Genomic DNA, 13605 nt, shown 5'->3' with positions numbered 1-13605 from the left:
AACTGAAAGCAGTTGATGTGAAATGAATTGAGCAAAGCTGAAGGCTTGCTGGCCCAAAAATGTACATGTGTGAGGAAGATAGAAGAACCTGGTAAAAAGCAAAACTTCAGTGAAAATTGACAGTAACCTTGAGTGTATCTACAGATTAATCAACTGAGGGCAGATCTTTATGGAATAGAGGTGTTTGAATGTAACTATCACTCAAATCATTGACTGACTCGTGATTTTTTCAGAAATTGTAGCAACCCCTAGTATCAGGTCTCCAGGTATCTATTATGGTAACACTAGTGGAAAGAAGTGAGAAGGGAAAAAAGAAACTGAAAACATAATGGGTGAATGTTGTCTGGGTTTCTTTCCTACCTGGTTCCCACAGTCGTTAAGTCCCAAAGAAATCACACAGAGGTCTACATTAGTTATAAACTGATTGGCCCACTATTAACTCTTATAATTTATATTAACCCATTATTCTTGTCTATGTTAGCCACGTCCCTCGGTACTTATTCAGCAAGGCAGTCACATCTTGCTTCTTCTGTGGCGGGGGGTCAGGACTGCATACCAAGATTTCCTCTTCCCAGAATTCTCCTGTTCTCATTGACCCACCTCTACTTCCTGTCCGGTTGTCCCACCTATACTTCCTGCCTGGCTACTGACCAATCAGCGTTTATTTAAAATATAATTGACAGAATAGAGACAGTTGTCCCACACCAGGTGAAAACTTCAAAAATTTGATGAAAAGCATTAACCTACAGGCACAGAAACCCCAAGTAAGATAAACACAAAGGGATCTATTTAGATACATCATAAACTGCTAGAAGAAAAATCTGGATTTCAAAGCAAAAACATCAGATATAAGAAAACAGCATCATTAATGGCTGACTTTATATTAAATAATAGAGGATAGAAAGCCATGAAGTAATAAGAAAAATTTCAGGGGGGAAAAAATTTGTATTTATATAAATTACCTTTAAAATAAGTTTATGAGCTATATAGGTGGCTCAGCAGCTAAAAGCACATCAAGCCCTCTAGAGAAGTGTAGTTTAGTTCCCAGTATCCATTTCAGCAGTTCATCACCACCTGCTTATTATTTCAGCTCCAGAGGATCTAAAGCCTAAAGCCCTCTTCTGAACTCCAAGGGTACCTAAACTCACATGCACATACGTATAAGCATACATAATTTAAAACATGTATTTAGAGCATTCAAAAGTAAACAGTTGAAATGAAAGAGTTTAATAGTTATATCCTCAATATTTCTTCTTTTGTAATGACTAGAACAAAAATTATTAAAAATTAATAGATACAGAATAGACACTGAAACAACTTGACATATCAAACAGGAACAAATACCATAATTTATAATGGTCAAAGGGCAAGAAACACCCCAAGCATATGGTGTGTGAATAAGGAAATTATCCGTCTCATGGAATATTATTTAGTCATAAAAATTTAAATACGCATGATAAATTTTGAAACATACTGCATGAAATATGTCAGATATAAAAAGGCAAATAGTGTTTGCTTGAACCTGCTTGAAATGTCTAGCACTTCAAGGTTATCAGGAACAAGAAGGAGGAATGGGAAGTTATTGTTTAATTGTTGTAGTGTTTTATTTGGGACAAAAAAGGTGTAGAAATAGTGGTCATTTTTGTGCTGACAGTCTGTTGTAAGTAGTCTAGGGTGTTTTTTTGTTTTTTGTTTTCTTTTTGCCATAGTCACAATTTATTTTCAGTCTTTGTTCCTCACTGATCTACTCCCCAATTACTTTCATGCGTTTTTACAAGATCCCTTCTAATTGGTGTCAGTATCTCAACTAAATACCCTTGGCTCAGAAGTCCCTTCTCATCATCTAATCATCTGGGTGTGTGATTGAGGCTCTGGTGTGATTCTTCATCCAAACAATACCTTTCTAACTTTGGACATGTTGACCAAAAAATGCCCTCTGCGCATACATGCATAGGATAATAGTTACAGATACTCCAGTTAAAAGTGAAGAATGAAGGATTTCATTAATTTTTGAATCCAGCTAGACAGAAGCCCTTGGACTCACTGAGAAGAGTCCTCTGTGGCACAGTGCTCTGCTTCAGAATTTTTCCTTGGGGTATTTGTACCTGAGTGGTTGGTGGGCTCACTTCTTGTCTATAAAGGTGCAGGGCTAGGCAATCTTTTGTTTTCATTTTGTACACTACTATTAGTACAGTTTTCTGATTCTATTTGTATAAAATTCTCAAAAACTTAGCAAAGCTCTTAGATTCACAGGGAGGGATTCAAGTTGGTGTAGACTTTTGGAGATTAATTTGGAATATGTACTTAAATTTAAAATGCTCGTTGGCAACATTTTAATTTATGGAAAACTATCTTTAGTTAGATGTGGAAAGAATTTGTTAGCACAAGTTTCTGAGAGTGAGAAACATTGGGAGAGCCGCAGCTGAGGTGCTAGAAACAATGCCAGCAGCCACAGGCAGGACTCAGACTTTAAATGAGCTGTATCTCTCTCAGCTACATTTTTGTTACTGTTTTAAATTAGAATATGCATTTAATGGAATTTCAGTCAAAGTATGCACATTTTATTTCTTTGTATTGATCTTAAAACTTGTCAAAGAAGTTATTGATACTTTAGAAGTTTGGTTATAGTGTCAAAAGGCAGCATCTGAACTAAGTGCTCATGGGAGTCATCATCACAAGTTAAATGCTTTTAGTTTTTTATGTCTGGGACCATGCCAAATTGATGTGGCAGAATGTGGTGGAGCTGGCATTGGCCATGAACCCTAGTAAGATGGTTCCTTCTGTAAGAGAAAAGTGGAGATCATGGAGGAGAGCATGCAAGAAAAGCCCACAGAATTTGTATGTAAGCTCTAAGTATTAAATGACCTGGTAGCAGAAGGCATCCTCCCCAGGAAGAATAGTGCCTGTCTCAAGACTTCATTGGACTGTATATACTACATAATAGAGAACCAGAGGGTGGACTATATACTTTGACCCAAAGCTTACTCCAAAACGGGATTACTTCTACAGATCAGTAATAGAGTATTAGCCTAATACAGCCATGGCCTTGTTTGATCTTTATCACTGCCAAAGGTTAAATAAAAAGTATGCTTTTAAACAGATTCCATATAAACACCTATAAATGTTTTTAACCTAGTGGAGTGTTAAGCCTTCTTTGATTTCTTGCGGCAAACGATAGAGGTTGAGTGAATAGTTTGTGCTCTAGTTGGAAGTCTCCTGGGCTTGAAAAGCCAGAGTCAGAATTTAAGGCAAAAAACATAAAGCTTTAGACAAGGCTGACCAGTTCTCCTGGAACCAGGTTATACACACAAATCCATGCTCATATACAATCTACTTGTGTTATAGGAGGCTACTTGATCGTTCCCGGACACCCAGACCCGAAATAACCACATAGAAACTGTACTAATTAAATCACTGCTTGGCCTATTAACTCTAACTTCTTATTGACTAGATCTCACATCCTAAACTAGCCCATCTCCATTAATCTGTGTATCGCCACATGGCTGTGGCTTACCGGATAAAGTTCCATCCCCAGTGTCTGTCTCCCACAGAGCTACATGGTGTCTCCTGACTCTGCCTTCTCTCCCTGTATATCTCTCTTCCAGCCTGGTCATGTTTTGTTAAAAAGCAGCTTCTTTATTCATTAACCAATAAAAGCAACACATATACAGAAGGACTTCCCACACCATTTCCCCTTTTCTGTTTAAATAAAAAGGAAAGTTTACTATGTTAACTTTAACATAGTAAAATTACATATAACAAAACAGGTATTAAGGAAGAATTACAATTACAATATTATATCTACTTTATCTTTTATCATAACTAAGGAAAACTATAACTATGTATTCTCAACTCCATCAAAGATCCCAAAAGGATATAATATTACCTAAGTAGGCAGGAAGTGTTGCTTGGAACTTTTTTTGGGAAGGAACTGTCTCTCAGAGGCTCCAGGTTCCATTTTATATTATATTAATATTATATCTATATTGTATAATCTTGATCAGAGACTCAGAAGCTGGACAATGGTGGCACACAACTTTAATCCCAGCACTTGGTAGGCAGAGGCAGGTGGATCTTGAATTAAAAAGAATATAAAAAAAATATTAGAGTGAGGGGATAGGTTCACAGAAAAATTGAGACTTGCTGTTTCAGAGAATGCTTTACTTGAATATCATTTGTATATAGTAATACCAAGGGTGTTTTCCTTTAAACAAGTAATAATCACTAGTGTTCTCAGATAGCTTGTATTGGAACTATTGAAACATGTTTTTTTTTTAAATAAAAGTAAAATAATTGCCAGCATTCATAAGTAATGTGCATAAAGCCCTGGGTTCAGTCCCTGGTTAAAGGGGTAAGTCACAAAGCAATCCACACCAGTTTGGAATTATGATTAATAAAAGGGTTATTTATTTAAAGGGAAAACTTACAGATCACCGTCCTAGACAACAGCCTCCTGTACAACCAGGAAAAGCGTCTGGTAGTCAGAAGCAGAGTCCGAAGCAAAAGAGAGAGCAGAGGGCTGCTGCTGCTTTTTTAAAGAGAAAGATACCACACCCAGTGGGCTGTTATCTCAAAGGCTATTGGCTGAAGGAGCGGAAGGAGCTCCTGAAGCACCTCCCCTTTTGTTTAAGTAAGAGAGTTCTAAACCCACTACAAAATTATATACAATAAGAACAAATATTCTAACTAGCCTAAGTCTTGTATAATAAATAACTTTGGCCAAGTCATGAGAGAAAAGTAACTAAATTTATCTAGTCTTCAACACCATCGAAGATCCGAGAAGGGAAATAAGTTTACCTGAGTAATTAGGAAGTGCAAACAAACAACTTCCAAAACATGAAACAAATCACAGAGACAACTAGCTACCTGGGCAATCACCCAAAATCATGTTTGCAGCATTGAAGCAACCAACTTTGGCTAAGGCCTAGAATAACTGACAGATTATTTTTAAAGGCAAGAAATTTTTCAAAACCGTCTTAGCCTGTCTTGGCAAGATTTGACAGTTCTGTTTATCCATTTCCAGATGCTATGTAGTTTGTCAGTAGTTGAGTTTTGGGCAGTTCCTTGCCCAGAGGCTGGTTTTGCAAAGAAGAAGACAAGCTCCAAGTGGAGTGGCTTTGGTGCTCAACAATCAACAATCTCTTGGGAATAGATCGGTGTTGCCAGGAGCGATTGTGTCTCACTACCACAGAACTCTAAGTTAGATTAAATGCCATTTTCTACATCTCTTTTTTTCTTTTTGAATTTTCGAGACAGAGATTCTCCATAGTTTTTGGTTCCTGTCCTGGAACTAGCTCTTGTAGACCAGGCTGGCCTTGAACTCACAGAGATCCACCTGCCTCCCGAGTGCTGGGATTAAAGGTGTGTGCCACCATCGCCCAGCCTCTACAGCTCTTTGAAGAGGTTGAAGATTATCTATTTATACAGATTATAATCTCTATGTATCTAAAAAATCCCGATTAGTCTAACTATAAATATGACAAACAGATGATTATTAATCTATAATTCTTAATACCTATCTAACTTAAAGACTAAGACAATAAACAACTGTGCAATAAATGAGGACAATGACCTCCAAATGTAAACAGTGTACAAGTATACACTGCAATATGGTAAATATATATATGTCAATACATAAAAATTGTTTTAAACAGAGGTAGAAGCATGCATGCATACAATATTCAATTTAATTTTGTGTCCATATACAAGAATCTATGCCAATGTAATAATCTATAAACAATAACTCACAAATACCGATCTATTATCCCATCATTTCATTCCTCCCCCTTCTTTTTTTTTTTCAAAAAGATCCCTGAGCTTATAAAATTCCCCCCCGACCCTCAACTGTATACCAGCTATAATCAACCCCTAAATGATGTCCCTAAGTCTGAGGACAAACTATGCTGGCAGAGGGAACCTTGTCCTCTAGAATTACTTTCAGCTGCCATGGGGCGACGTTCTTTCTAGGGGATCCTGTGAAAGTAAAATGATGGTTAAATTTCAAGATCAATGTCTGGTAAAATTGCAAATAGTCTCTGAGTATTTTGTGGAGGTCTGACCAGAATGTTGTAAACGATGTCCACCATTTCAGCTAACCAAGTTAGAACTGGCTTGTGCAGCTGGTACCGAAAACTGGTCTTGTAGTAGTGCTATCAGTATCATGACATTGGGCAGCAGGCTGCCAGGCCGGGGGATGGGGGGTTTCCCCACGTTGGGCGCCAGATAAAGGGGCAAGTCACAAAACAATCCCACACCAGTTTGGAATTATGATTAATAAAAGGGTTATTTATTTAAAGGGAAAAACTTACAGATCACCGTCTTAGACAACAGCCTCCTGCATGACCAGGAAAAGCATTTGGTAGCCAGAAGCAGAGTCTGAAGCAAGAGAGAGAGCAGAGGGCTGCTGCTGCTTTTTTAAAAGTGAAAGATACCATACCCCAGTGGGCTGGTATCTCAAAGGCTATTGGCTGGAGGAGCAGAAGGAGCTCCTGCAGCATCTGGTCCACAAAGGAGGGGAGGAGAAGGATGAGAGAAAGATCTTGCCTAACAAAATCAAAATCTTGTTTAAAAGTATTTTGTCTGAGGAAATGTTTTATAGTATTTTATACACATACATGCACATAGTTTACCATTGTGTGCCATACATATTTATTTCTAAAATGCCACTAAATTTAATGTAACCATGTAATAACTTAGAAGAAATAATTTCAGAAATATCAGTATGGAAAAGAGGTATATCGTATTTTCTGTAAGATTATGTGATTTATTCTGTAATGCCTTTCTGAATTCTTAAAAATTAATATACAGGTGTATATTATTAAGGTGATTATTTTTGTTCTATAAAAAACTATAGAACAAAACATATCATTTTCAGTTGGTTTTCATTCAGAAAGGCCATTTTGAGACTAGTTATAATGGTGAACACATATAGTTCCAGTTACTTGGGAGGCCAGAGCAGGACTTGAGCCTATGAATTCAAGAACTAGACAGCTTAGTGAAACCCTCATCGCAGAAATCAAAATGCAGTTTGAGGTAAAGACCTTTGAGAATGTACTGATGTTGCTGCGTTTCCTGAGTCCTCTCTGTGAGTGCCACACAAAGAATGAAGTAGAGCCAGCTGTGGTAGCTCATCCCTATAGTCCCTGCAGCTAATGCAAGAGGACCCCAGGTTTGAGGCTAGAGAGACCCTGTCTCAGAAAAGGGAAGGGAGAGGGAAGAGAAAGAGTTCAATGTATTAGTGTGATATATTGTTTGAATGTTTGTCTGACTCATGGTCTTAATGAGTATCTTTTTTTTTTTTAATCCAAGAAGCTGAAAAAAGTGAAGACTCCTCAGGTACTGCAGGCCTCTCAGGCTTACATCGTACATACAGCCAGGACTGTAGCTTTAAGAATAGCATGTATCATGTTGGAGATTATGTCTATGTTGAACCTGCAGAGGCCAATCTACAGCCACATATAGTCTGTATTGAGAGACTGTGGGAGGATTCAGCTGGTAAGTTTGTTTTGAATTGAAGGACAAGTACTAGAAATAGGGCTTAGTGGCTAAGAGCACTTGTTGCTTTTGCAGAGGACCTGAGTTGAGTTCCAATACCTACTCATGACTTACAACCATCCCTAACTCTAGTTCAGGAGAACTGATGCTCCCTTCTGACTTTTGCAGCTGCCGGAACTACACATGGAACACATACATACAAGCAGGCAAAACAGTTATACATACATATTTTTTTAATATAAAAAAATTTTAAAGACAGATTGATGAAATATAACTATTTGCTTTTCCTTTATCCTCTGGAAGAAAAATTTTAACTCATTTATTTAAGCTTTCCAACAATAGTTATATCAATATACTGTTCACTGAACCAATAAATATAATTAAGCACAATACTATATACAAGCATGGGATCTAACACTGTTGGGCAGTTCCACAGCAGAGTCAGAAATTAACTTCTTAATGTGTAGAGAAGAGTTGTTTACTCAGTAACACTTGGAGCTAAACTCTGTAGGAAGGCAGAGATTCCTCTATGATGCACAGGATGAGCGAAAGACTCATGTTTTTAGCTAGTAGACTTTTTCCAATGGATGTCACACATCAAGAAAGCTTATTAATAAAGAAAAACATTGTAAGCAAACATACAACTGAGTTTATAATTTGTTGTCAAAAAAAGAAACAAAGAAAAAAACCCACAAAAACAAAAAACCGCCTTTAAGCTGTTTTGGTGGCACATACCTGCCACCCCAACGCTCAGGAGGTTGAGGTCATCCTGGGCTACAGTGAGACCTGACTAAAAACAGAAAACTAAAATAATAGAATGTTGCCTCTGAGACAATAGAATGAAGCTAACAGCATGTTCAAATGTGATATAGGCAGTCCAGTTCTCTAAGCCATCAATCAGCTTTTGAATTCCATCACCTTTTTGCTTAGGTCCTTCCCTTTGCCCGCTTCTTCACTGAAACACAGTGCTCCAGTGTATATCGACCCAGCAGCTCTTCTGACCTCCTCCTCTCTGTTGCATACCTCTGAAGGGCTAAGTGCTGTTTTCTAGGTCTCATAGTGCTTCTCTGTTTTAAAATATTATTTCCTCTAAAATAATTCTATCAAGAAATTTTCATCTAAAACTACAGTGTTTAAACCTTGGCATAATGGCTTAGTAAAATGTTTTCTAATTTTGCAAAGAATATGAGGTTTCTCTTAATAATTCTTTTATTTCTTTGTTTTTGAGGTGAAAAATGGCTGTACGGCTGTTGGTTTTATCGGCCAAATGAAACATTCCATTTGGCTACACGAAAATTTCTGGAAAAAGAAGTTTTTAAGAGTGACTATTACAATAAAGTTCCTGTTAGTAAAATTCTAGGCAAATGTGTAGTCATGTTTGTCAAGGTAAGAAACTCATTCATTCCGATGATATCATTATCTGGAAATACAATTTTAAATATAAAACTCTGTATTTAAAAAAAAAATTAGAAACTCAGGCTGTGCCGTGTGGTGGCACAGGCCTTTAAGCCCAGCACTTGGGAGGCAGAGGCAGGCAGATCTCTGTGAGTTCAAGGCCAGCCTGGTCTACAGAGCTAGTTTCAGGACAGACAGGGCTACACAGAGAAACCATGTCCCAAAAACTCCCTCCAGAAAAATAGAAAATTAGAAACTCTGTTTCAAACATTTTTCACCTACATCTATTTATAAGAAATTAACATGAATATAATTGTGAGAGACCATTTCCTGTGTACTATTTATCTGCATACAGATATATTCATGTTTTTATGTTGCTGGGCTGTTTTCTAAAGACGGTGTTTTCTGAAAGGTAATCGTTACTACCTGTCAGTTTTGTTCTTAGGTAATAAATGTGCAGCTGTCTGTCATATGCACAAGACCTGTCTAAAGCTTTAAGAACATTTTTCAGTATATGGAAAGTAATATTTTTCCAAAGGGCAGTCAGCAAAATAAATAGAATTCATATTTATTATTAAAGGGTATATAACCAAGGAAATACCCCCAGTTATCTACCCATTTACTTTTTCTTATCAGAAAGTTTTAATAGTTTAATGTTAAGTTGGTTGGTTAACTTTTTTTATTTTGGGGGTTAATTTTCAGAATATTCACCTACTTGTGTTATTATTTCCAATTCATCCCAGGAATACTTTAAATTATGCCCAGAAAACTTTCGAGATGAAGATGTTTTTGTCTGTGAATCAAGATATTCTGCCAAAACCAAATCTTTTAAGAAAATTAAGCTGTGGACAATGCCCATCAGCTCAGTTAGGTTTGTCCCTCGGGATGTGCCCTTGCCTGTGGTTCGAGTGGCTTCTGTATTTGCAAATGCAGATAAAGCAGATGATGAGAAGAATACAGACAACTCAGAGGACAGTCGAGCAGAAGACAATTTTAACTTGGAAAAGGTATGTGGATAGTAACCATCTAGAAATGAATTTTAACCTTAAAATATTTATTTCAGAAATTAATGTATTCAAACTCAAAAAATGAAAAGAAAGAACAAGATTGAGGGTATAAAACCTTAGTCAAACAAAGAGGAAGAAACCTGGGAAAAAGGAGTAGTATTTAAAAGTAAGTCAAGGGCCAACATAAAGGCAGGTGGATCTCTGTGAGTTTGTTGACCAGCCTAATCTACAGAGTGAGTTCCAGGACAGCCTGGAAACTTTGTCTCAGAAAACCAAGAAATAATAAATAAAAGTAAATCAAGGGGCATTGGTGGCGCACGCCTTTAATTTCCAGCATTTGGGAGGCAGTTTCAGGACAGGTTCCAACGCTACAGAGAAACCCTGTCTCAACAAAACCAAAAAAAAAAAAAAAGGTAAATTAAGGGGCTAGGGCTAGAGGCTGGAGAAATGGTTTCGCCATTAAGAGCACTAGCTATCAGAGGACCCAGGTTTGATCCCAGCATCCACATGGCAGCTCACAGCAGGCTCTCATTTCCTGTTCCAGGGGCTCTAGCTTCTCCAGGCACCAAGCATGTACTGATGAGCAGACATATATGCAGGCAAAATACTCATAATCATAAAAAATTAAATCAAATAGACCAATGAGTATTGAGTACTAAGCATCCATAGGTGGATTCTTTTTAACTCTTTGTAGGGCTGCTATAATTAAAAGCTGTTTAAGCGAGCCATGGTATCACATGCCTTTAATCCCAGCACTCAAGCATCAGAGGCAGAGTGATCTCTGAATTCGAGGCCTGCCTGGTCTACATAAAGAAACCCTGTCCAAAAAAAAAAAAAAAAAAAAAAAAAAAACTATTTAAGCTACTTGATAGTGTGGAAACAAAATCCCTTCTTAGTTCATTATGAAAAGCCAGAGCAAACTGTATTCTGTACCCTGTAAAGACCATCAGAAAACTGTATGTTGGTCTCATGTACAACATGAAATTTTGAAATATGAAATCAATATCATATGAAAATTGAAGAAATGGTATTTTTATAAGTGAAATAAATCCATTTTTAAAAAAAACATGATCAAAATGATCAAGGAAGAAAATGTTCCACTTAGAAATGAAGAGATTATTCAAAATAAAGGGGTTTTTGTTGTTTTGTGATTATTTACTTATTTTGGTTTTTTGAGACAGGGTTTCTCTTTCTGTCTTGACTGTCCTGAAAGTCACTCTGTCATAGACCAGGCTGGCCTCAAACTCACAGAAATGTGCCTGCCTCTGCCTCCCGAGTGCTTAGATTAAAGGCGTGTGCCACTACTGCCTGACTCGAAGGATTTTTTATATTTCATTAGATTACTGTTTTTTTTTTTTAACTAGCATTTTTGTATCACTTATGCTTTCCAAAATTCCCATCTGAGGGGCACACTGTCATTCATTTTATAGATGAGAAATTAAGCATAAGAAATCAGAAAGCCAGTCAGTGGTGGTGCACACCTTTAATCCCAGCATTTGGGAGGCAGAGGCAGACAGATCTCTGTGAGTTCAAGGCCAGCCTGGTCTACAAGAGCTAGTTCCAGGAGTGGCTCCATAGCTACTGGGAAGCCCTGTCTCAGGGGGGAAAAAAAGGAAGGAAGGAAGGAAAGAAAGAAAGTAGAGGTCAGGGGAAGGTACCAATATGGTGGTTAGTTCTCCTCTCTCTGCTTTACTTGTCTAATGGTAGGTAAGAAGAGGCTACAATGGAGGGTTATTATACTTTATGGAAACAGAGGGTTAGAAGCACAGATCCAGACAAGGAGGGAGGCTTCTAACTGGACTCTTTTCTTGGGCAGTGTGGGTCTCCTCAGTTTCAGCACCTCCTCCGTCCCCAGCCTGTTGTTAGTTATCAGCCTTCCCAGTAATATAGAACAGGTCTGGAGAGGAGTAGGTGTCAGGTAAATATTCCAAAATGACCTCAGCCCCATCACTGCCATGGCTCCTGAAGTTTATCTGCTCTGCCACTCCACTTTCCTACTTAGTCTGGAGATGAGTTTGGTATGTACTTCTGTCGTGTAGGAAACCAGTCCTCACATTTCTGTTGTGTTAATGAATGACTTTCTCTGGGTGCTTCACCAGAGATTTAATCGGAAATTAGAATAGAAACGATAGGCAGAATTGTTGGGTGTATCACAAAGGCAACTTAAAGGCCAACTTGTTATATTTCTGAATCCTGCAGGGATCAGAAAGGAGTATTACTTTCCAAGTGGGCGATAAAATGAGCTACATTGTTAGAAGAAATTGAATAAACTTAATTTATAAAGATATTACTAAGAAGAAGCTGGTCCTGGTGTCACATGCTTATAATTCCAGGGTTTTGAAAGGTTGAAGCAAGAGAAAGGAAAGCTTAGGACCTGCTTGAACTATAGAAAGAGTTCAGGCTCAATTTAATAAGACCCTGTTTTAAAAATAAGTAAATAAATGGTTTGAGATATCAGTACTTGCTCAGCACGTACAGAGTCCTAGATTCCATCCCTGTTACCACAGAGGAAGGGGGAAATCCTTTAAAATTAAATCCGATAAAGAAGGTTGTATAAAATTTGTTCCTCTCCACAGGAAAAAGAAGATGTTCCTGTGGAGATGTCCAATGGTGAACCAGGTTGCCACTACTTTGAGCAGCTTCATTACAATGACATGTGGCTGAAGGTTGGCGACTGTGTCTTCATCAAATCCCATGGCTTGGTGCGCCCTCGTGTGGGCAGGTGAATTAGGGAAGATGCGGTTGGGACTGAGAGTTGAGATTTAGTATTCCACACTCAGAGCAAAGACAAAAAGTCCCTCCCCTGGCAGTTTCTCCAGCTTCCTCACACCATATTTTCCCTGCTCCTACTTCTGTGACAAGCAGAATAGTATACACATGTGTACAATCCCAGCAATTGGAAGGCTAGGGCAGGAAGAGCAAAGGTTCCAGACTAGATCCTGTCTCAAAACAGACAAACACTCAAAAATTCAAAGATAATTTTGCTTCAGTAGAGATTTGTTCAAATAGGAAAATAAATAAAAGCATCTTGGATAAGTAAAGTTGTATGTTATATCCTGATACATACTGTTGAAATTGGAGCCAGGAAGGGGGTCAGAACAGAGAGAATGGTCTGTATAAACTTCACTAGAAATCTGGCAGTTGAGCTAACATGAAGAAATTGTGAATATCGGAGAAAACATTCCAAGCAGAGTTAATAGCCAATGTAAAGGCTTGAGAGATAAGTATACCACACTTAAACCAGCAATTTGCTACTAGCAGAGTGAATCCTGTTATACGGTAATACATAGGGGCAAAGGATAATATGCAAATTATGTAAGATTTTCAGAGACCATCATGAGCACTTGAACTCTTTTTTTTTAATTGATTTTTATTGAGCTCTACATTTTCCTCTGTTCCCCTCCCTGCTTCAGCCCTCCCCCCTTTAATCCCCCCCCCCCAAGGTCCCCATGCTCCCAAATTACTCAGGAGATCTTGTCTTTTTCTACTTCCCATGTAGATTGGATCTATGTAAGTCTCTCTTAGTGTCCGCATTGTTTTCTAAGTTCTCTGGGACTGTGGTTTGTAGGCTGGCTTTCTTTGCTTTATGTTTAAAAACCACCTATGAATGAGTACATGTGATCATTGTCTTTCTGTGTCTGGGTTACCTCACTCAAAATAATGTTTTCTAGCCCTCCCCATTTTCCTGCAAAATTCAAGCTGTCATTAT

At 38.0% G+C, this 13605-nt stretch overlaps 2 protein-coding genes across 44 annotated transcripts in view; one reads left to right on the top strand and one right to left on the bottom strand.

Moving 5' to 3' along the window:
- Positions 1-13605, bottom strand: part of Uqcc5 (ubiquinol-cytochrome c reductase complex assembly factor 5) — a 72703-nt gene that overhangs the window by 20228 nt on the left and 38870 nt on the right. The window lies entirely within an intron of this gene.
- Pbrm1 (polybromo 1) overlaps positions 1-13605 on the top strand; it is a 101287-nt gene that overhangs the window by 54946 nt on the left and 32736 nt on the right. For 32 of the 43 annotated variants that reach the window (XM_050158128.1, XM_050158113.1, XM_050158108.1 and 29 more), the window contains 4 exons: positions 7309-7494; positions 8723-8880; positions 9633-9896; positions 12473-12618. In XM_050158128.1, coding sequence (XP_050014085.1) covers positions 7309-7494; positions 8723-8880; positions 9633-9896; positions 12473-12618 — 754 coding nt within the window. The remainder of the gene's footprint in view (positions 1-7308; positions 7495-8722; positions 8881-9632; positions 9897-12472; positions 12619-13605) is intronic. The other 11 variants (XM_050158127.1, XM_050158139.1, XM_050158141.1 and 8 more) reach the window with 1 other exon arrangement.

Source organism: Alexandromys fortis, unplaced genomic scaffold, assembly GCF_014885135.2.
Source record: "Alexandromys fortis isolate MF-2015 unplaced genomic scaffold, M_Fortis_MF-2015_v1.1 scaffold_106, whole genome shotgun sequence".
In the NCBI taxonomy this organism is placed as follows: domain Eukaryota; kingdom Metazoa; phylum Chordata; class Mammalia; order Rodentia; family Cricetidae; genus Alexandromys; species Alexandromys fortis.
Note: the sequence above shows the minus strand (reverse complement) of the source record. Positions and strands in the feature narration are given on the sequence as shown.